The following is a 24,425-nucleotide window of genomic DNA, read 5'->3' as shown; positions in this document are numbered from 1 at the left end:
AAAGTATTCCACAAACTATAAGACAATTACTGTGTTTAAAAAGAAAAATGAAGAAAAGTGAATCATCCGGTTCTCTACTAAGGAAACACTAGCTAGAATAGGGAACAGCACCATGGACACCGTAGGGGATAAAAAGCTATAACACATGGTTTACCTAATGACTTGATAAAAAGGGTCGACACTTGGGGATGGGGACGGACACACACAGAGTGTGTGTGTGTCAATCTGTGAGTATGTCTGTCTCTCTTCTCTCTGTGTGGTCGTCTTTCCCTGGAGGAGATGCCTCCATTGGCAAAGTGCTATGCAAGAGGAAATCCCGAGTTCATGCCCTGGGATCCACATAAAAAGGTAAAGAGCTGAATAATGCTTGCAATTCCAGTTTGGGGTGATGGGGATAGGGGTATGCCAGAACCCCACTGGCTAGCCAGTAGCTGGAATAGTGAATCTCAGACCCACAGAGACTGTTTCACAAAACAGGGCGGATAGAAAGTGCCTGAAGACTAAAGCCCAACGTTAACCTCTGTTCCCCATGGACATGTGGACACATGCGCACTTGCGCACGAAGGAACACACATCCCCAAACAAGGGAACGTGCAGCCTATACCAGCCATCTACAACATTAGTGAGTTTCCATATGACTCAACTTAATTAATTCTGAGTCACTTCTTCACTGATTGTTCTATTGCCTCATATGGATTAATGCCATTTAATAAACGGAGACATTAAAGGGAAACTTACAAAAGATCATCAGCCTCTATGATGCATGAAGGCAATAAAGAGCAATGTCAATCTGAGTAACCTTAAAAACTAATCAAAAACCCACCCCTGATTTCCTAACAGCGTTCAAATATAAGAAATCCAAAAATTCAATGACTGGCAAAATAAAAAGGTCAACAACCCCAACAACCCCTTGACTTCTAACCTTCATACCCAGCATTTCAGCTACAAACTACAGTCTCCAGAAACCTCCAATTTCCAACCTTTTCTATGGATTTTCATCTTCTCGTTATTGATGAGAACAGAAAACACTAAGTTGGGAATGTTGATATTTCTGATATCAGAGTATTAACTGGTGTACATTTTCCCCAGTCTATACCAAAGACCTTTAAGTACTTTTTGCCTTCTATAAATTGATATTAAACAGTACCCTTGTAATAATTGGTACTGTCAAATTTTAAATTTTGTTTGCTGTAGAGAGCTGTCTGTCACCCATGGTCTCTACTGGAGACAGCGCAAGTAACTCTTTCCAGCTGTGGCAGGTGGAACGTCCAGAGACTACCCAACATCCCCGGGGGCTCAGGCATTCCTAGTTCAATACAGCTGCTGCAATGGAAACTCGGGAGCCAAATTCATACTCGTGCAATCACAGGTTTAAAGACTAAACAAACAGAAGAACTGCATAAACAATTAGGGACAGTTTATAATTTCTTCACCTTTAAGTACACATTGCCTTTTCTTTTAACTCAGAGAGCTGAAGTCCCAATAAAAGATAACTGGTCACAAAAAGAGAAAGCAGACTCACTAAGGCTGCTATAGCTGGGCAGAGGCCAAGAGGGAGGCTGAGTCACTCAGCCACTCCCAGCAAGGCCTCACTTTCTACAGCTCCAGCCACTCAGGATCAAAGAGACATCACTCTGGAGTTTGTCGTTTACGGTATTTGCTAGTGAGTTTATTATACATAAGGTGTTTTCCAGGCAAGCACTCTTTCCTGCTCAGTAGTTTAAAATAAAAATCCATTTCCACCACGTTGCTCTCACATTTTGTTATGAAGAGCCTGGTTTTACCCACCAAGGCAAGATTGGTAACACTCATCCACGCAATTTCAGTTCCTGGGATCGCCTGTTCTAAGAACATGCTGTAGTGAATAATAGAGAGCATTTTATATGATTAAAACAAAAACAAAAGAAACAGTCAACGCCAGTACTTGGGAGGTGGAGGCAAGAGAATTCAGATGTTCAAGGCCATCCTCAACTACTTAGTGAGTTTGAGGCCAGCCTGAGGCACTGTCTCAGAAAGAAAAGTCTGTGTTGGTAGTTATTAAGGGCCTAGCAAAGCACTGACATTTTTATTTGGAATATATAATATCTTACGATGTATTCTCAATAAGGTTCAGAATCTGAAACTCAGTTCAAAAAAATCTGTTGAGCTTTAAAATGCATTTGAAGTAATATTTAATTAGGCATTTAAAATTATGAATTAGATGTTTTTAAATTTCTGCATAATAATTTTGCACTGTAAAATATGTCCCTTCACCCATTTCCTTCTGCCGTTCTAACATGCTCATTAAAATATTTTTGTAAGCATAAAAAAAAAGATACTGTCCCCCTTACATCTTCTAGTGCATTTTTAAACCTGTCTGCTGACACGCAATGGCTCTGAAATGTAAACTTCAAAACGGCTTAAGACTTACTCTATAGCTTCGTCTTCGACATGTGCAGTGTTTTGTTTAAGGGCTAAGACCACAGCAGTAAGCATGGACACAGCCACACCAAAGAGAGCCAGTCCGACACAGGAGGTGTTTTCTCCACACCATATCTCAGATTCTAGAGTAGGCACTAACAGGAGCAAATCCATCAGTATGGGGAACCATGCAGTTGGTACTGCATTGACCAAAACAGCCACATGGAAACAGAGGTTACAAAGGAGCCGGAGACAGGAAGACACACAGCAAGCACTAAGAGAAGGAGGCAGGACACAGAGAGAGAGAGTCTCAGGGCACTGGGACTAAAGGCGTGCACCACCACCATCAGGCTCAACAAAGAATTCTGAAGGTCTATCTACAACTATTAAAGATGTCTCTACTAAGAATGAACAGCTGCGGGCTCTGAAGCACCCTTTTGTGGTCCCCAAACAACCCTGAGTCTTAACTTCTCATTATTTTCTTATAACATCTCTACAAAAAGGTAAAGCTAAACACAAAGGCGATGGGTGTGGGAAGGGAGGCCATGAAGGAAGTGAGGACTTAAGCTGATTACCAAGTATCTCTTGTGCTTACAGTTGTCAGTTTATATTTTAATAGCCGACAATTGTGTCTGTGGACCGAGATAATGGGCATGGTGAGCCGTGCATGATAAAGTTGGTGATAAAACCAACAGAAACTGAACGCGTGGAGTAGATCAAAAGCTGTTAGCATAGAAGCACAATAGTTCTGCTAAACTGCATTCTTCTACACCAAGGCTGGTGTATGCTAGATGAATTTACTTAAGCTTCCCCAAAAGAAGCAAGTAAGAAGAAAACAAGGAAATGCATGCTGATTCATGTTTTGGACAATAGATTAACAATTTAAGACAAAACGCACTGAAGTTCTGAGTTGTGCAATGTTGGGACCTGATCTATTCCCTTGAGCTTCTAGATTCTCCACTTCTGCTGAGTCCAGAAGTCTTTCTCCAAGTCAAAAGTTCCTGCCATAGTAACTTTTACCTTTGGATTATATTATTATTTTTAAGAATAGTCTGTTTTAAAATTTTCGTGTTGGTTTCATGTCATTTTTTCTTTTATCGACCTGAATTTTCTTTCTTCTTTTCTTTCTCTTCTCATGCTTCATTAGTCTAGTATCTTAACTTCCTGCCTGGCTTTTATTATTTTGGGAGTGAATAGAAAGAACAAAGATGATGGATGTCCTGGAGGACTTCAGGTGACTCCTTACAAAAGGAGCATCTGAAAATAAACAGCTAATTGAGAGGAGGGCTGCCGCTCCCCACAGCCACCCAGTGGAGCGGAGCAGAGGCACTGCGGGGTCTGGAGGTGGCCTAGGCTCTTTACACTGCTGTCACAGACACAGCACTCCAATGCAGTCGAGACAAGGTGCACAGGCACTGTGCGTGGGATTACACCAGCTAAGGATGCAGAAGAGCCCAAGCTGCATGATAAAAGCCCTGATTCTCTGTCCAGCGGCACGGCGAGCTCTGACTCACATCCTCCCTTAGGAGTTAGCTTTCTTGTTCAGATGCACTATCCCGGATTCTGCTGTGATTGCATGGCCCTGCTTCTGTCTCTCTGTTTCAGGACACACAAACCCAAAACACTGAGCCTCTAACATGGCTATCTCAGCCTCTTTATTTTTCAGTACGCAAATGGATTCAAACAGTGAAACAGTATAACCAGATCATAATACAACTGGTTTTGTTTTTCCAACAGGCATGAAAGTCCTTCTCCCATCCATCATGAATAGAACTGTAGAACTTGAATTTTATTTACTATGACCCACGGCAGACACCTAATTACAACTGCCATTTTATTAGAATTCAAATAAAGATGTCTTAGAAGTATCCTCTTCATAGGTATTTAAAAAATCAAATAAGAGTTTGCTTTACGATATTTTATTCTCGCTATAGATGGCTGAACTTACCTCCTATAGTATCTTTCTTTCTGTTTGTGTGTTAGTATGTTTTTCTACTATAGCTCAATAAACACGATACTCACTGAATAAGCATAAATTATAATATACATTATAATAAAAAAATTAATCAAAATATTCATTTTGAGGCTATGGTACAGCCTCAGAAGCTTGTACTTTTAGGCACACAATACCGACTTTCAGATTCCTACAGCAGCACCTGAGAGCTCACGAGAAGAGGGTTTTCTTTTGTCTTGCCTATACTGGCACTCTCATTTGTGTGGATCAGAGGGCTCAGTTCTTAAGGTGCAAGTCTCCAAATGGTGTAATGTCACAAATGTGTCAGAAATACATAACTTTGCAAGCACCTTCTAGAATCTAGAGGTCAACACTGTTTATTTAAATACTTTACTGTGGAATCAGCAGGTATTCTGATAGCACAAACCAGCTTTATAACATGTCTATCTTAACCTACGATTACATTTTAGTCGTCAGCAGAGTGAAATTCAGAGCTCAATTCTGCAACAGCTTCTGAAAATCTCTTACTTTGGAATGAAGCTCTTCATGTAATTTCTCAAGTATTTTGAGATTAGATGATTAGAAGAACAATCAGATCATAGTTCATTTCCAGAGAGTAGGACCAGTCAAGTAAATAAAAGTATGTTTCTGAGTAAAAGACATTGAAATAACTACATTATTAACCGCACATTTTCAGTATGATTATCTAACATGACTTCTTCAAAGTTGAATTTTCATTTGAATTATGTTCACAAAAAGATCAGGGCTTTTCTGTCAGGTTTTTGCTTCTGCTTGTTAGCAGGCGGCTAAAGGGACAGACATTCTAATTCATGAGGCCTCAGTCAATATGAAAACACATAAACACATTTAATAGTAAATACTGGCTTTTTAAGTAAAGCCACTGTGATGGCTAGTCCTCAACTCGACAGAATTACAGTCGCCTTGGAGATGGGCCTCTGGGTTTTCCTGAGGGAGAATACCTTGATGACATTAGTTGATATGGGAAGTTCCTCTTAACCAGGGGATCCTGGACTGTGGAAGAAACCAAAGCAGGCCAAGCACTAACAAACTTGCATTCATCCTGCTCTGTCTCCCCATGTGGATGTGATGTGATCGCCCTCTTCGAGCTCCCGCCATCTTGACACCATCACCAAGACGGACCGTATCTTGAACTGTATGTTAAAATAAATGGGTCCTTCCTTCTTTAAGTTGCTTTTGGCAGCGTATTTTATCAAAGCAACAAGAAAGATTTTAGCCATATTCTTGCTATAACATTGCTAATTTCTTCACTTACAGTGAAGACTTACAACTAAATATTTTAATAAAAATATATTTCTAAAGAAACAAAATATTCAGATGTTTAAAATAGCTTTTAAACAACTCTGTATATTTTAAACAAATATCAACAGAGAAAAACTGTCAGCGAGCACCTGCAACTGATGCACCACAGTCTGCAGATAGCAGGGAGACCTGAGTTCTCACCTCCATCTGCGCTCACCACTAACACGGGGTCTGGCTAACACCTTTCTCCAGTCTGAAACACAAAGCCAAGGGCCTAGTCTGGACCAACTAGAAAGTGACAGGGACCGGCAAAGCAGATGGAGATTGCCACAGCTTGCTGTGTCACTGGTCACTAAGACTTTGCTAAAGCTTAAGATGCAAACACTAGAGACGTTTGAACTCCATCTCCTTCCACTTTTGTCTGTTAATAGTTTGCACAGAAGGAATAAAGACCAAATGGATTACAGCAGGACTGTCTCAAGAGGTGAAGATATATCTACTTACAGTCCAGGCCCAAATCTATTTCCTTAAGCAGAGTCCACTGAAGAACACACAGTATCTGGTGCTGTTCATCCTAGCATTAATAAATCAAAAACAGAAAAAAGAAGAAATAACTGAACATTTCCTTTTACGATTAAAAAAAAAAATGATTCTAAGAAACCTTCAGCTTCGACCAAAGTCATTTGATGCCAGCCTGGCTGCAAAGGGAACCCAGGAAGTGCTGAGCCATCAAGAGTATACACAATCCATCTTCTCTTTCTCTTGCTTAGGGTCCACTGTGGAATGCTCAATTCAGGCACAACAACAAACAACTTCAGGCATATGCCTCCACACACCTAATAACACATAATCTACGTGTGGATGGAGACATACTCGATTATTTTCCATAACCCATATATACACACATATGAAGTCAATGCCAGTCCATAATCAACAGAATAAATACACTAAGAAGCAATCAGACCTTGCAGTTCTAAAACAGTCTGTGTGCAGGAGACAGCTGTTTGGCGCAGGGTCTGCAGGCTGTGACAAGGAGTTGTTTTCTTCAATGCAAGCTACAACCGTTTATGTGTATGTGTGTGTGTGTATGTGTTTGTTCATGTGTATGTTTGATACCCTGGGTTCTATCCCCAGTACCAAAAATAAAAACGTGGTATTTGTTTTTATCAAAATTAAATTATACCTCTTTTTCAACAATAAAAGATGAAACAGTGCTCACATCAAAACTTAGTATCTTTATCAGCAGGCAGTTTATATTCATTTAATCAGTCAAACCTTTAACAGTCAAATTCAAATGATCTTTGCATGATTGAAACGCTTGCCATATTAGAAAATTGTATAGCAAATCATACCCTAGAGTTGAGACATGTGGTCTAGTCATTTAAATTCTGTCTCTGTCTGTAAAATGGGAACAACAATCCTACCCTAGCTTCCTTTTCTGTTACTATGAGAACGGTGCTAAAGTAGACAACAGCCAGGATAAAAATATAATGAGGCATTTGGTAGGGTTGGGGCAGGGAGGCGAAGATGGCACTGACTGACCAGCCCAGGCTTGTGCTGAATTCAGGCTCTCCCTGTCTGCTCATCCTCCACAACAGTGCTAAGATTACAGGCATACATGGCCATATCTGGTCTTCATGATATAGTTACTATTATTATTATTTTATGATTGTATCTGTATGACTGTTGTCTGTCCACCACATGTGTGCTAAGAGGGCAATGGATCCCCTGGAACTGGAACAAATGATTGTGAGTTGTCATGTGCGTGTTTGGAATTGAACTCAGGTCCTCTGGAAGAGAAGTCAGTGTTCTTAACCACTGAATCATCTCTCCATCCCTGTTATATAATCTTTGAAAATAAAATTTGGGTTTTAGACTAGTTCCTATGTGTTTTATTAAAGACACTCAATAATTCCTCAGGATTTGAATCTTTGTCACTTAGACTAGGAACACAAGAGAAAATAAGCCTAGGATAGTAATAGTAAATGAGACAGAATTCAATACTACTGCATTATGCAAAGATCTAATTCTTTCTAAAATCAATTACAGACAATGAAAAAACAAACAAGATCCCACCAAAACATTGTGCTGAGTGGCTGAGGAGGAAAGCCAACCAGTCACACAATTCATTACTGGCCAAGTATAAAGCTCCTGACCTACTGTGTTCTATCACATGATTCCAGAGGCCTACTGTGTTCTATCACATGACTCCAGAGGCCTACTGTGTTCTATCACATGACTCCAGAGACCTACTGTGTTCTATCGCATGACTCCAGAGGCCTACTGTGTTCAATTGCATGACTCCAGAGGCCTACTGTGTTCTATCGCATGACTCCAGAGACCTACTGTGTTCTATCGCATGACTCCAGAGACCCAATGTGTGTTCTCCCACAAGTGATTTCTTTGGAGCTTAAAGAGGTAAGAAGCATAATGTGTTCGTCACATTAAAAAAAAGCATGAGTCCTCAAATAACTTCCACTCCTGGAGATAACATAATATTTTATTTAGTGACTGAGCAATAATCTATCTTTTACTGCCAGGGCTTTAAATGTACTCTCAATTTTTTTAATGCATTACCACATTCAAACTTATCAACTGAGATACCTTTCACAGGAGCAGTGTGTATAGAAGAGTATTTGAATGAAATCTCACCCATTTGTTCATATTTTACTCAATTATTTTCCACAGCACATGTATACATATGAAGTTGAGGCCAAGCCATAAGCAACATAATCAATCTAGACTGTTACGTGAATGAGCGATTAGACTTCTGAACAGGTCTGCAGCTGGGAGACAGTTGTCTAGCATAGGATCTGTTGGCGTGACAGGGACAGTTTTCTTCAATGCAAGCTACAAACAAACTCAACCTTAATCTGTGATCCAAAATCCTTCCAGGCCTCTCCCAATAATGCTGAAGAAAGCTCATATAACTCATGGTAACTTGGGATTTGTGAATCTTAATTCAATGTAAAAATGGGACAAAGAGTCTTCATAAGGGACCCAGAGTCCCAAATCACTTTAGAGTGCCAATCTATACCTGCCAGAATCCACTTATTTATCAGAATTGCTAAGTAAATAATAGTAAAAAGGAGAAGGAGGTGAAAATCAAGGATGCAGAAAGCTGGGAGAGAAAAAGAAATGGAATCAATCCTATATAATATTGTTTCTTGTTGCAAACAGAAAATGCATCAAAGCTTTGAGGCCGTTGGCTCTGTTCCCAACTGCTCTCCATCCACAGCTAAGAGCAGTGAGGACATTCCCAACTCTGACTGCCAAGTTAAAATGAAAACGTTCTCAGTCTAGAAATGATTGAGGTGGTTTTCTTTAATCAAATTAGAGCAGCCAAATGTTCCTTTCAAAGGTAACTGTCTACACTGCAGCTGTATGCAAACTACCACATCAAATGTGAGGGGGATAGCAATAGAATTGTGTCCTTACAGTGCTGAGCTAGCTGCAGAGATGGGGCAACAAAAGCAGCAGTACAGCTCGGAATGACATTCACAGGAGCTTCCAGAAATGTGCTGACTTCACAAGCTCCCAACAAAGTACTGAAACTTCCAGTATATAATTAGCTATTTAAGGGAGGAGAGAACATGGGGAAATTCCCCCTTTCAAAACATCTACACAGCAATAGATACCTTGAGTCATTTACCCTGGCGACCAAAGCCTAAATGAGAAACATTAAAAGACCGGCTGAGAGACTTCCTTGAAAAAAAATCTCATAGACCTTGCTTTTTCACTTCCTGTCTCTATCAAAAACACACCATGGTGAGTAAACCTGAGTGTGCAACAAGCTTCAGTTGAGTTGGTAATGATTCATTTGCAAGCAGAATTTATTCTTTTAAATCACCAGACATGGGAAATTCCTGCAATGAATTAATATATAATTGCCTCTCTAAGTTTTCTAGTTTGTTTCCCTTAGGAAAAATAGGTTTGTCAACATTCCAAATATGATGTCATATTATCTCTCGCATGTTAAGAGTTTATACCAGCTGTTGGCTTTGAGATGGTGTATGAACAGTATGAAACCTACAATATGAGAGGGAACTCGGACAGCAGGTGCAACAGGCACCGAAAGAATGGGCCAACGCTTGTTCTACACGTATGGACTCTTTCCAGATGATAATACTGTCTTACAAGCAAAGCAGCGCGCTCGGAGAGCTGAGAGCAGAAGGACTGCTAGGGCTTAGGGAGAGCAAGCAGTCTTTCAAGTCCCCACTGTGAAAAGGACAGAGCACAATACTGCTAAACCAACACCAGGTCTCCTCACCAAGAGCAGCAATGAAATAGACTAAGTCTTGGAGATATCAAGCTGAACCTTCACCCAACACGACTGCCTAGTACTGAGACAACACTCTTTAAAGCACTTATCAACGTAACACAACATTTAACCTTCAACACAAAAAGGTTAGGCGGATGTACAGGAAAGTGTGGGCTACAATTAAGAGAAAAGTCAGTCCTCAAAAGTAGACTCAGAAATGACATCATTTATACAATAGCAAAGATATTAAAGTGATTATAGATATTTTAATCACACTAAAAAGACTTAAAGGAGCCTTTAATCCCAGCACTCGGGAGGCAGAGGCAGGCGGATCTGGGTGAGTTCAAGACCAGCCTGGTCTACAAGGGCTAGTTCTAGGACAGGCTCCAATGTAACAGAGAAGCCCTGTCTCAAAAAACCAAAAATAAAAAACAAGCAAGCCAACAACAGCAACAACAAAAAAAAACCAAAACAAACCAAAAAAGACTTAAAGAAAAAAACAACTAAAACAAGGCAAAAAATGACAAGTAGGTATCAAAACAAACTTTTGGCAGATCAAAGGAACTACTGGAATTTTAAAAGGACTAAAATCATACAGAATATTTTTCAGATTACAACAGAATTTAATTACAACGAAAATATTTGTAAATCTTTATCTGCTTAGTAATGTAAAAATCTACAGGTTAAAGAGAAGCTACAAAAGCTTTAAAACACTCTGAATTGAATGAAATGAAACTACCACATGCTAAAATTTATAGGAAGCAAATAAAGCAACATAATGCCTGCATTAAAATATTGAGATTTTAAGCTAAAATAAAAGACATTTAAGTATTAAAAGGAAGGGAACAGCAAATAAATGCCAAAAATAAAAACAAAAGAAATCAATGAAACCAAAGACTGGTTAAATGAAGATAAAAACGACAAAACAAACAAAACCCCACAGAAGTGGGCTGGAGCAATGGCTCAGTCATTAAGAACACTGGTTGCTCTTCTACAGGTTCAATTCCCACCCCACATGGCAGCTTCCAATTGTCCGTAGTGCTCCAGTTCCAAGTAAAACAACACCCTTACACAGATATACGTGCAGACAAAAAAGCAACCAGAAAATAAAATACAATTAAAAAATACACAAAAGAACAACAAAAAAAGAGGAAGCAGCAATTATTAACATTAGGAATGAGAGAAGGGACTACAGATATTTAAAAAGTAAAAAAAATATAAATCACTAAACTCAAATACACATTACATCATAAACCCCTAGAGAACATGCACTACAAAATATGATTCACCTATAGCAACATATTAAAGAAGTCAATTTTGTAGTTTATAACAAATACAGAATGATGACAATTAAAAAGACTCACACAACCTAGAGTTAGGAAGGACGGAAAACTCACCACATTGCCAACAGAAATTATATAACCAGTTTGGAAAAGTTTGGCAGTTTCTTTTAAAATTAAGCACATTTTTACCATGCTAATTATCAACTCACTTCTAGATGTCTGCCCCAGAAATGAAAGCATGTGTCATTTCAGTGCAAAAATCCAGACATGAGAAGTCATAGAAACATCATTCACAAGAGCTCTGTTCTGGAAACAATTCCAATTGACAGGTGAATGAAGAAACAACTGCGGTAAAATCAAGCAATGGGAAAGAATGCTCATTCTACTGACAGAGGCCACAACAAGAATGAATCTCAAAAATATTTTCCATAAAAGCAAAAACAAAGAAAACCAAAGCAAAGCAAAATCATACTGCTGCCACACACACACACACACACACACACACACACACACACACACGCCTGCTTCTTGACTCCATATATAGGAATCTCAAGGAAAAGAAGAGTAGACAATGATAGGAAGAGAAAAGCTACCAGGAGTCCAAGAAGGTGAAGGCACTGACTTGCCAAGGCTCTGAAGTGGAGTTTTTTGGATCTTGATTATACTGGCAGTCATGACTCACAGATGCTCAGTCAATTCAATGAAATGAAACAGAGCAAGGACCACTTACGCATGGTATTTCTGAAGAACGTGGATTATGAGTGGAAAGAACAAGAAAAAATACAACGACAACCATAAACTCCAGGGAGAAAAAATGGTACAAGGCAGTTTTCCCTTGGATAAAAAGTACACGCAAATAGGGCATGACTTTAAACAAGTGATACTGAACAAGAAATATCTAAAGTAAGGAAGACCTACAAAAGTCCTAATGAGTTACCAAGTTAAACCTGTACACAAGAAAACAGAAACACCACTGCATATAATAACTGTAACCATTTTGCGGCCATCAAACTTCCAAGAAAGAACTTTACATGAAACAGGAAAGAAGAGAACACAGTATTTAAGAGTGACAAGCACGGTGCTGTTACAGGGACTGGGGAGCAGAGGGGAGTTAGGGAAAGTCTCTTCTCAGGGAATCAAATTGCGGTGCAGCAGAGTGAACCATAATAAACTTGATGCTGTGGGATACTGTTCAAAATTATTGTATGAAATAAGGATGTAAAAAATTTAAAAAGCAACAAATGAAGAAAATTAAATTCTCATCTTGAGGTTAGGAAGCCCAAAGTGTCTGGAGTTTAATATCAACATACAGAACTCACATATTTTAGATTATGGAGGCCGTTACCACGAGAACCCAAGACACGGCTAAGAAGTCGTGTGTGGAGAGCGCTGGGAGTGCAAGAGGCTGGTGGGAGACAAATAATTTTGGCTTTTGTTGTTTGCCATTTAGTCATATGCATTTCTGAATGGGTACCATGTACCGATGTCACGGCAACAGAAAAAGGCTGACTGTATGAAGAGGTAGCCAATTCTTTAGCCTGCCTTCCATTGGCACAGGTTCCCTTCCCTTGAGTCTGTGGGTTCAAATTCACTTGTAACCAACAAAATTGACAAAAGTGGTTTTGGGGACTCCGGTTTTGGAACCCAGAGACACCATGTAAGTCAACTACTGTGAAGGTTTAGATTCGTAAAGGAAGCCTGGGCCAGGTGTACAGGCATGGATCAACCCAGACTAAGTACCCAGGCCATACTTATCTACCAACCAATCCACTTAAAACTTAAATAACTAGACTTAAGAAGACACAATCTTTACGTGAATTCCTAGCTGCTGAGTTACTTCCAGACAAAAGGGGAGCAGATGGAAGAACGCCCATCACTGTGTTAAGCTCCTCCCTCCACTATGTCTCTGAAAATGACTGCGTCAAACCTCTAAATTTTGAGGAAACTCATGACATGATGACATTAATCCAAACAACATCACTTTGACAGTAAAATGTCACCAACTTTTCCCTCCTCTCCTCCTCTACAAATTTTGGTATTGAACTTCGGTAACATACAGGGATAGCACATTTTTTTTCCTTTTCTACTCTATTCTTCCTTTCTTCCCTCCTAGTACAGAGCAGAGGGCTGAGGGCTTCTGTCTCAGTACCTGTGGAGGGAGTGGCATCATTAGGAGGTGTAGCCTTGTTGAAGGAAGTGTGTCAACGTGGAGGTGGACTTTGAGTTTGAGGTCTCATATATGCTCAAGACACAGCCCCGAATCTCCTGCATTTCCTGACTGCCTGCATGACGTAGAACTCTCAGCTACCTCTCGAGCACCATGTCTGCCTGCACACCACCACACTCTCAGCTGCCATGCTCCCCGGACATGATGATTACGGACTGAACCTCTGAAACCGTAAGTCACCATCTCAACCAAATATTTTCTTTATAAAAGCTGCTGTGGTCATGGCATCTCTTCACAGCAACAGAAACTAATTAAGACAGTAAGAGAACACATACAGCCATTTACGCAAAGGCCTTAGAGTTTACACTAACCAAAGGAAACATATATCAAACAATTTTTGAAAATTCAGCCCAGATACGAAACTGTTGTATCCACCACAATATCTAAATCAAGTCTGCAGAAAGAGTAATGACCATTTACAGTGGTATCGTTATCATTTGCCATTACTGATACCTGCAAGGGACATCTCATGGCTTAGCCTGCTTGCCAATCATTACATTATTAACCAGCTCCTGCTTCCTAACTCCTTACAGTCAAAGACTGAACCACATACTGCTGTAGTTATTAGGCTGCTTATCCTAAAGACACAGAAAGCTGCAATGCCCACTGAAATTTGGTGATGATCCTACTACAGTAACATTTCATCTCTGCATCCTCCTGTTTACTGGACAAAACACCTGCAGGACACTGTTCCACAAACAGGAAGCAATGCAGTGATAGGATGATTAGGATTCTCACTCTCTTGCAAATCTTACTCTAATGGCAAGCACACAGCACACATTAATTCTTATTAATAAGAATAACTTATTCAGCAATACCTGAGTGGGCAATGTGTTAACAATTTAAACCATTTAACAATCACTAAAGCAACGTCCTCAAGAAAAGCAACGAAACAATTTGATTTATTCCTATAAAATTCTGAGGACACTCTGATTTTTTGTTTGTTTTTTTGTTTTGTTTTTCGAGACAGGGTTTCTCTGTGGCTTTGGAGCCTGTCTTGGAACTAGCTCTTGTAGACCAGGCTGGCCTCGAACTCACAGGGATCGGCCTGCCTCTGTCTCCCAAGTGCTGTGATTGAAGGCGTGTGCCACCCCTGCCCCCTCCCGGCTGACAGTCTGATTTCATTCATTAAATAAGCATGAGCTCACCAGCTTCATCAACGTAGTAGAATTTTCTAATCCTTTCAGATTCCATGCTACATCTGGGAATTCTGAGACCTTGTTTCCGGCCCAGCTTCTTTCCTGCATCCTCAACTTAACAGCTACCAGTGTTTCCCATCCGTCATTTCCATGCATGTATTTCAGAAACAGTCTCAGCCTAGCCCAGTCTCCGCTGTCTAATGATAGATACAGCTCTTATTTTATCTATTTTATCAACTGAAGTAAAACATGGACCACTTTTAATAAATTTGCTTCCCTTGATTCATCACAAAAGCCAGTAGCCTTCCTTCCTCCTTCCACAGGATCTCCTGCATGTCAGGTTAGTCTTTGACTTGCTATGTAGCAGAGACTGGCCTTGAACTTCCAATCCTCTTACCTCAACCTCTGTTAAGATTATAGGTGTAGGCTACTATGCCCTGTTGGATTTCTAGATCTGGGATTTGGAATTTGTACCAGTGGATTCAACTGTATACAGATCCTACTGGGATCCATCACTCCAAGCCAGTCAGAAGTAGAGAGAAGCAGAGAGTAAAATTCTAAAAGACTTTGCCCCTGCAAAGTCGACATCAGTGGCAGTTTAAAAATCCAGAAGTTCATTGACTTAAATCACAAAAGTTAAAATAATTTAGAATGACTAGGGGGATGTTACAGTTTTTGTGTAAAAATGTGTTATTTCAAAGATCATAAAAGTCACATATTCTTTATTCACAATCAGCTCTGTAAAACCTTTTATTCAGCTTTTCAAATCTGTATGTCTTGGCTCTTCAAGGCTCAAAAAGATAAGAATTTCATTTTTACCATTCTTCAGCATTTTTCTAAAACAATTTTATAGGGTTGTGATGCATACTAAATCACCTAAAACTCCCAACCTGAGACAATAGATTCGCTTAGTCTCCACTCAATTTTTTAAAGACTGTATTGCTTGGGGTCAGAGAGATGCCTCAACAGCTAAGACCCTTTGTTCTTCGTGCCGAACACTCAGGAACAGCTTCCGGCACCCACACTGCAGCTCACACCCATCTGTAATTCGAAGTCCAGGAGATCCACCACTCTCTTCTGGCTTCCACAGGCAACAGGCATAGATTAAATACATCTAAAAATAATTATAAGTAAATAAAAACACATTCTTTAAAAGTTAGTACACCAAAGATTAAAAATCTGTCCTTGAAACAGTCTTTTGTTTTTCTTGTTTAGTTGCTAAGGAAGCGGCAGCACTCGTGATGTAATACTTGCCTGCCTTTAAAACCAAAAGTGTGCTAGGAAAAGTGTCTTATAGAAACCGTTAGGAAGGAATACCCACCACGAAGATCAAGAGAACACTTATCAATAAAGAAAGTGAGAAAAAAGGGAGGGTTTACTATAAATGAATGCCCTTGAAAAGGGCCTAGTCTCCTTGCTCAGAACAGCCCGTCCTGATGACTTAAGGACAGCGTAGAACAATGCCACAGAGCGGCTATGTGACAGGAAAAGACTCTGAAATTAAGCAGAGGACCTCAAGTGTGTCACATAAAATGAGTAATTCTGTCTGAGAATTTATGATTTGAAAAAGGTGAGCGTGTGGGTGAGACAGCGCTTGCTGCCAGCCTTGATGATCTGTGCTCAATTCCTGGAACCCGCAAGGTGGAAGGAGAGAACCAACCTTCCCAGGTGTCCCCAATCTCTCTATGCATGTGTGGGTGTCCATCACACACACACACACACACACACACACAAAATGCCAATAAATTAGTGTGGAAAAATTAAAGAAGAGTTAGCAAGCGAAGAATCAAGTAAATCACCGCGTTATTTTATAACATGAAACACAAAGGAAATCAGGATCCCATCTGCGAGACCTCCGGAGGGTCTACAGACTCTCACATGGAAAACAGGATTCTACTAACAGACTGGGTTACCGAGATGCAGCACTGGGAAAATTCAACAGTAATTCTCAACACAGATTAAAGATTTTCCTTTCCTGCAACACTGAATCCATTCATGCCATCACAAGGGGTGGCAGAGCGTGAAATACAGACGCCCAGTTCATCTGTGCAATTGGCAGTTTCCTCCATAAAATTATAGTTTCTGCTTGAGGGCAGGAGTTAGTTTTGCTAATGCTAATAATTTCCATTTTTCTACAGTCTGACTTTTTAATACTTTCATTTGATTATGTCAACCCACTAATGTCCAAAGTATAGGAATAACTTCCTCCTTTATTATTGAGAAATGGCACCCAAGAAATATTAGTAATTTGCCCAAGATCACACAGCTAGTAAGTCGAGGAGATAGGAAAAAAAAAATCAAAGTCTTCCAGCTCCTAGTCCGTGAATGGCAGACTTCTACTGGGAAAAGTCCAAGCACATCCAAACATACACTGGTAATAACGAGTCTTCAGACCCTCTCTAATCAACCTGCTTGATCTTGCTGTGTTTCTGGAGGCAGTTTTCAGATACCGTATTTTCATTTACAGGGTGGGGACGGCTGGGGACATTTCAGTGTGAGACCGCTGTGTGGATCACACTTCAACAAAGATGCTCGGCAAATACACCTCTACTGCCTCAGCATCCATCATCTACTTCTGATCTACCTTGGAGAAAAACAGCTCAACCTCTTTATCTGACATTCTTTGATGTAATGCAAATATTCCAAAGGGTTCTTTCCTATGACATCATTCATTAGTTAAGCATTCATTTTCTTGTCTCTGGATATACATTATCACCAGACTCTGTCTCAGGGACCCTCCAACTGGAATTAGTAGAGGATGATGAAAGTATTCTACGTATCAGTTAATAAGAGGGAATAAAAATGTTCAAATCGCCACACGAGGTGCGAAGCTGTCAAGACAGGAGCATACCCAAGAAGAGACCATGTTAAAGAGCACACCTACAAGGCAACCTGAAACACTGGCCCTGAACACAGGAAGCATTTCAGAGTGGTGCAGGGAGGGGCCCCAAGCTGAAGTTTATCATTTCAATTAAAGTCAAAGAAACAGATGTAAGAAGGGCATCTGCCGGAACCGGAAAGGTCTGTTTGTCCACAAATAACAAGGCCCAGAGGACACATGGAAATACTATTCAGGCAATATCAATAGCCAATAGACAAACAAGGGAAGCCAAATCATTTTCAAATATGAGTATGTATTTGAAGGGTCCTACTCAATAGACTTCACATATACCTACAATATGTTCTACAATAATAGAACACCCCAAAATCTTCAACATCAATGTTAACCCAAAATATCTGCAAAAACACAATGACTGTGCTTTCTATGTCTGTAACTGTTGACTGGCAAATGCATGTTCCCTAAATAAATGAAATACAGTGAGTTACGTTAGGCACCCTGAACATGGACGGTTCTTCAAGAAGACCCAGGTTTGATTCTCCAGCACCCACATGGAAGCTAACGATCATCTATAATTCCAGGGGATCTAACACCCCCTTCCACCTTTCATAGTTAGCAGGCACATACAGGGTGCATATCTGCATATAAATGCAGGGAAAACAACCATACACAGAAAATATCTTTTTAATTCCTCAAGAATAAATAATTAACAGTGAAGCACTATTTTTAACAATAGAAAAATACTGCCCTTTGGTCTATTTGTCCAAATGTGTAATCAGCTATTCATAAATAAATAAATCTCCAACGGTGTGTATTAAACAGCAATTCTATCAACTAAATCTAAATGAAAAGATTACTAAGGCACACTTTACCTGTGAGCTGAAAACAAACATTCTGGTGTAATGACAGGTTCATTTCACTGCTGTCCCCTAAACACGAGCACCAAAATTCCCCAGGAACACAAGTAAGGCAGCAGTGTAGAAGTTCAGGAAGGGAGGGAAAGGGTTTTCAAGGGGAAGCCTTAGGAGATGGTGTCACGGCAAATGAAGCACTGCAGCCGCACTGCTGGGACACGCATCCTGGAGACTAACCCGGCTCAGGGACGCAGGCAATGGGAGGAAATCAATTAGAAGCATCATTCAAACAACAACAACAACAACAAAACAAAACAAAGTAAAAAAACAAAAACAAAAACAAGGACCCATGTCCACAGATGGATCTCAAACAAGAAGAGCAAACATTCCAAGAGTTATTCACTTATTCCAGTGTGTCATGACTCCCTTCTACTGCTTCGCTCCTGTACCCCATTCACTTCTAGTCCATGAATCCCGTGAGTACGTACTTCACACACACACATACACACACACACACACACACAGAGACAGAGAGACAGAGAGAGAGAGAGGAATACAACCGCAGAGCTGAAACCTCAGCGTCACCAACTTCAACTCCAAGAAGAGAATGAGCAGCATGCCACTGTAAAAACACGTGTTTACGAAACAGCTGTGACAACTCCAACTTTTCCAGAACTCAGAAGGGACACACATACTTTAAACACTGAAGTTTAATTGGAGATCCAAAGTCTTGCTCTTCCTGTTTTCACTGAAGTCAGCCCCCCAAATAGATCATTAACCCACAAAATGACACTTTTATCAATAAGGATCTCCACAAACCGACACCTCTAGCAACCTGGCTTCACATACATCATCAAGAGAAAACATACCATGCTTCCTCGGTACTGAGCCTAGCTGCTGACGGCTGAGCCATCTCTCCAGCCCAACAGGCCATGCCTCTGCTCTCCTTTCACACTACGTACAGTGAGAAAATCAGAAGCTGCTCCTTAATAATCACTGAGCTGCACATCTCATTTCCGTTGCTTTTAAAACGGGACTAAATACTAATCTAATAATAATACCTTAGCTTGCAGAGCCAATACTTGAATTTGAATCACTTTTCCAACAAAGCTTAGGGCAGCATAGGTAGCACTTGACTGTGCCTCGCTGAGGTGATCATCTTATTCATCCAATGACAGCAGAACCAGCTGAGTGGCTAAGTGTTACTAGGTATCTTTCCTACAACTGATTTTTAGAAAAACCTTCTTTCCTTAACACTTTTTGAACAAACAGAGCTCAAGTGTTCACACATATTGTAGCATGAATAATAAAAACCCAGAGACATAATACAGGGGTTCAACCTGAAGATCAGAAAAGCAAAGCAGCCAGCCACTTACCTCTACCTCAGATCCAAATGGCAATCCTGCCTCCACAAATCCTCAGACTGAGACTCAGCTGAGAACTGTCTCCTCCTGTTTTATATTCCTCTCTAGTGCTGGGATTGAAGGTATGCACCACCACCTCCCGGCCTCTACTGCTAACTAGTGTGGCTGCTGGGATTAAAGGTGTGTGCCACCACTGCCTGGTCTGTAAGGCTGACCAGTATGGTTGTTTTATTCTCTGATATTCAGATAAGTTTTATTTGTTAAAATACAAATGAAATATCACTACAACATATTTGTAATATGTCAATGTCTTTTAATATAGATCAACTTGTATGTTTTAAGGGAATTTAATCTATCTGCATACATCAAGTGATACTGATTAGTGTTTTATCTCCTTTACCTACCCAGCAAGTTCGTTAACTAAATTGTCACAAACATTAGTAGCTTTATTAAACTGGTCAGGTTAAATGAGAAAAAACAAAACCTGAAATAAAGACCATAGATGGTCTCCTACAGTTCAGTCTGGACGTGCTAACTTGCCAAGTAGCTGGGGATGACCTTGAACTCCTGCCTCCACTGCCACCAGAGTTCTGCTGTTTACAAGCAAGCACCACCATGCCTGGCTTAGACTTGACAAATACATTTTTTAAGAGGGAGGGAGGGAGGAAGGAAGGAAGAGAAGGAGGGAGGGAGGGAGGAAGGGTGGGTGCCAGCCCACGAGTAGCCAGGTATAGTAGGACATACTTAATCCCAGCACTCAGGAGGTAAAGGCAGACAGATCTCTGAGTTCGAGGTCAACCATGTCTACAGAGCTAGTTCCAGGTCAGCCAGTACTACACAGAGAAACCTTGTCTTGAGGAGGAAAAAAAAGCAACTTTCACAAGGTTAGCAATTCCCTACCCTGTTTCTGTTTTCTAGAAGTTGTCTGGCACAAGTAGGCCCTCAATATACGCTTGGTGCATAAGCAGACTGCTGATAAAAACATGTTTTAGTTCATCTCTGTGTTCTGTTTCAGAATGGCAAACAGAACTCATCTGTGGAATGCAAAAACGCCAACCTTACAGTCTGCTTCTGGCGAAGGCTCCAGACCTCAGGATTACGAACTGTAAAATAAGAGTAAATCTATGTGCAGGACACTACTGGTTCATCAAGCCTGAGCCTGGGAAGTATCAAGTGCAGGAAGGCATGACTGCTGCTGTGCAGGCTCCGAGTGCTTGGACACCAGCAATAACAAGTCTGCCTTTCTGGTAAATCCATCAAAATTAAATCTTAAAACTTCTGTGAAAACTAATATGTTTATTGTGCGCTTTCAAGCTTAGAGGCTTAGCTATGTGTGGACAGGGACTATAATTACGATCAATTACTTTTGGCTTGAAGGCACGTAAAAAGCATCTGTCCTTTTAAACAATCTCAAACAAACAAACAAACAGGCTTAAGGGTGTAAAACTTGCCTCAGGCAGGACATAAATTACAGGTTGGGGAGCTCATTTTTGACACTCTCCCTTGGAAAGAAAGGAATTATTGTCACCTGTCCTGGATTTCCTAACATCGCCCCCCTCCCCCCAAAAAGAATTCCTAGCTTAGCCAAGCAAGTCATGAAGGGGTGGGAGGCAGGGCAGTGAAAATGAAAACAGGAAGGAAACCAAAAGGAAATAGAGACGGCGGCTTGTGAGGATGACATCATCGCTATGACACTGGGGACATTTCACTAATCTCACGTAGAGCCTGCCAACTGCCTTTGCTAACAAATTCAGGGTATGGGGACCCAAGCAGCTTCTTGGTCCTTGGAGATTAAAACATTCCATTCTCCAGGAAGCTCCTTAAGCAGAAGATGAACAACTTAGAGCAGCTTCAGGAAGTCCTTGAAACTGACCAAGATTCACCAGGCACCGTCCTGCCTTCAAAGCTGAGAGTCCCTCTCGGAAGGGCAGTCATGCTACAAAGAAGACCTCCCTCAGTGAAGCTGAGCTGCAAAGAGTATGAGACCAGCTGAGGCATCTCAACTCTCCAACCTGTGAGTTGTTACCTGCAGTGTGCTCCAGGTTCCCAGGTTTGTAAGCTGTCACCCAAGCTAGGGTGGGCTTCAGTGATGCAGCTGTCTGTGGGTCACTTCTGCTCCTGTTCCTTAAGCACCCCTCACCCATATTTCTGTAAGAACATTGGACTTTGTTGGTTTGTGTCCTTTGTTTGCAGGGGGCTTCCTATCTGGGATGCGCAGAGGAGTGTGACGTGCGGCTCCAGGAAAAGACTTGTCATAACAGTCCGGAGTGTCCAACACCAATCTGATTTGTTTGGTAAAAATGTCAGATAATGATCCTGGGGACCCGGAAAACTCTGACGTATTCAGGTACCTGAAATGCCTTTACATTAGAGGGCTTTCACCACGCTCACTTTATCCTCATAACTCTAAGTAGGCAGGGTCACAAAGGTAAAAAACAAACTTAGCAAGCATCTTTTCTTTTTACTTATGAGTAGATTCTAATGAAATTCTCAGTTCAGAATCCCTTTATGGAGTCAACTAAAACTGTCAAAAGACACACCAATTTCATGAAGATAAAACAGATGGGATGACCTCAGCAGTGTAACAGAACAGCCTTCTTCTGATTCAAGAATTTATAAAGGATTGCACTCAATAAATAGGCCATGCAAGAGCACTTGTTTAATGGCTCTTCATTGGAAGAACTTTATTTGTATATACGATAATCACTCTTATGTGGACCCTCCACAGGTAACAGACAGAATAAATTGATATTAAATTCTCATATTGGAATTCATCCTTTGGTACAGCCTCACTCCTCTAGGATAGTAACTGAGAGTCAGCATGAGCCACCCTTTCCCCTACACACACACACACACACACACACACACACACACACACACACACGGCAACCTATTGCTTTTAAGTAAATTCTAACTTTCTAGGGAACTAGAAAGTCTCCAAAATCTCACTATCTTTTGTTGCCACACCCCAACCCCATACCTTTGCCACATAGCATAAGGATAATGGGGTCCTATTTTTCCAATGTCTTTTTACTTATTTATATATTATGATTCACTGCTGCATTCTGGCCTGAGTCTGACTATATTGGAAACCAAGCACTACAAAAACCTCCCAGGATTTTGTAGACTCAGTCTGTAGAGGGCTTGGTATTTCAAAGGTCAGTTTTGGGTGTCTCCATTTTGATGACTAATGTTAAATTGCTTAACTTCCTACAAAATATTTGGCTGTTCTTATTTACATATTTTCATCCTCAGGACCCACAGTAAGCACATAGTTGTTGAACCAAATCCCCACAGGAATGAGAAGACAAGATCCCCAAGATCATGATTCCCCTACACACAGACTTGAGTGAGAATGGTGAATCATCACCTAACTTGTAGAAGGGTCTGTGCACCTCCCTTCTAACTCTGAGCTATGCATTTGTTTAATAACCGGGAAACCCCAGCAGGCCCGAGAAAACACCATTATCCTCACCGCCTACGCTGGCACTTCACAGGAGAGCTGGTTAGAATGCCTCCCCACCACTTGCACAAGTCTTCCAGAGAAAACAGGTTTTAGAATCTAAGAATTAGCACAGTGTGATTCACATCTAACCCTTGGGAGGGGCAGTCTAAGTTAGGCCATCCCAGTCCTCAGACCTTGAATGATCAATCAGTTAAGGGTTTTAAGAAGGCTCTCACCCCCCTATCCCCCCATCCTTCCCTCCAACTCCTCTTCCTTTCTCTTTTCAGTCAGGATCCTTTTTAACACAGGCTGGCCTTGAACTATGGATCTTCTGGCTCAGCGTTCCCAGTACTCAGCCTTAGAAGATTTGTTTTCAAACAATGTTTAACACTAGGCGTCAGTACTGAAACTTCTTAGACCATCAGAAGTCATTATTCTACATGACTTCTACATCTTTTTTAAAAAAAAAAAAAATAGCTACCACTATGCTTGCAATTGGCAAACATATTCTTATACATTTTAACATTTTCTTAAACTTTCTATTAGGCTCCACCCTTCAAGTTTCCTTCTAATTACCTCTCTCATTCTCAGATTCTCAAAAATTCCCCCACAGACGGCAAAAGTAAGTAAGGGTTTGAGGGACGTTTCTAGACTGTCGTCTGGTTTTGTCCCTAAAAGACACCCAACTCACTCCACCCAGGACCCTTGGGGCAAGCAATGGAGTGAAATCACTTGTAAGTTGCTTGGTTGCAGGTAAGCCATAGCAGGTCTCCTTTTCTGCTCGTCTGTCAAGGTCACCGGTTCTATTGGCAAAACTCGATTGTGATTGTAGGAGGGTCACCAGCCTCCCCTTGCCAGCACCTTCTAAGGCCAGGGCTCCCGGCTCACCTGACCACGTTGGGGTGCTCAAAGGTCTCCAGGTGCCTCAGCACCGCCACCTCGCGGATGGTGGAGAGCGGCATGCCCTCCTCTCCGGTCTGCACCCGCACGCGCTTCAGAGCCACGAAGCGGCCGCCGTTCTTCAGGTCGCGGGCCTTGAACACCTTCCCATAGGCGCCCTCGCCAATCTCCGCCACGCACTCATACTGCTGGTCCGCACGGCTCAGGCTGTCCTTCTCCATGCTGGCTGGACGCTGCCGATGCAGCACAGAGGGTCCGGAGTGTGCGCTTGCTGTCTGGACGCCTCGGGGACGCCCGGAGTCGGACTCGCTGGACAGGGCGCCCTCCTCGCCCGCGAGCCAAAGACGGGCGCAGCCGCCGCGAAACTCCGCCTAGCCGAGTCGCCGCGCCGCCGCCGCTGGAGAGTGCCGATCCCTCTTCCCCCTCCGCAGCGACCGCTTAGTCTTCCCACAATCTCTGCACCTAGGAGGAGGAGACG

At 41.3% G+C, this 24,425-nt stretch overlaps 1 protein-coding gene across 1 annotated transcript in view; it reads right to left on the bottom strand.

Moving 5' to 3' along the window:
- Cdk6 (cyclin dependent kinase 6) overlaps positions 1 to 24,168 on the bottom strand; it is a 177,186-nt gene extending 153,018 nt beyond the window's left edge. Inside the window, exon 1 of the mRNA XM_057771599.1 lies at positions 23,936 to 24,168. Coding sequence (XP_057627582.1) covers positions 23,936 to 24,168 — 233 coding nt within the window. The remainder of the gene's footprint in view (positions 1 to 23,935) is intronic.
- Positions 24,169 to 24,425: the final 257 nt, after the last annotated feature.

This window comes from Chionomys nivalis, chromosome 1 (assembly GCF_950005125.1).
Source record: "Chionomys nivalis chromosome 1, mChiNiv1.1, whole genome shotgun sequence".
NCBI lineage: Eukaryota > Metazoa > Chordata > Mammalia > Rodentia > Cricetidae > Chionomys > Chionomys nivalis.
Note: the sequence above shows the minus strand (reverse complement) of the source record. Positions and strands in the feature narration are given on the sequence as shown.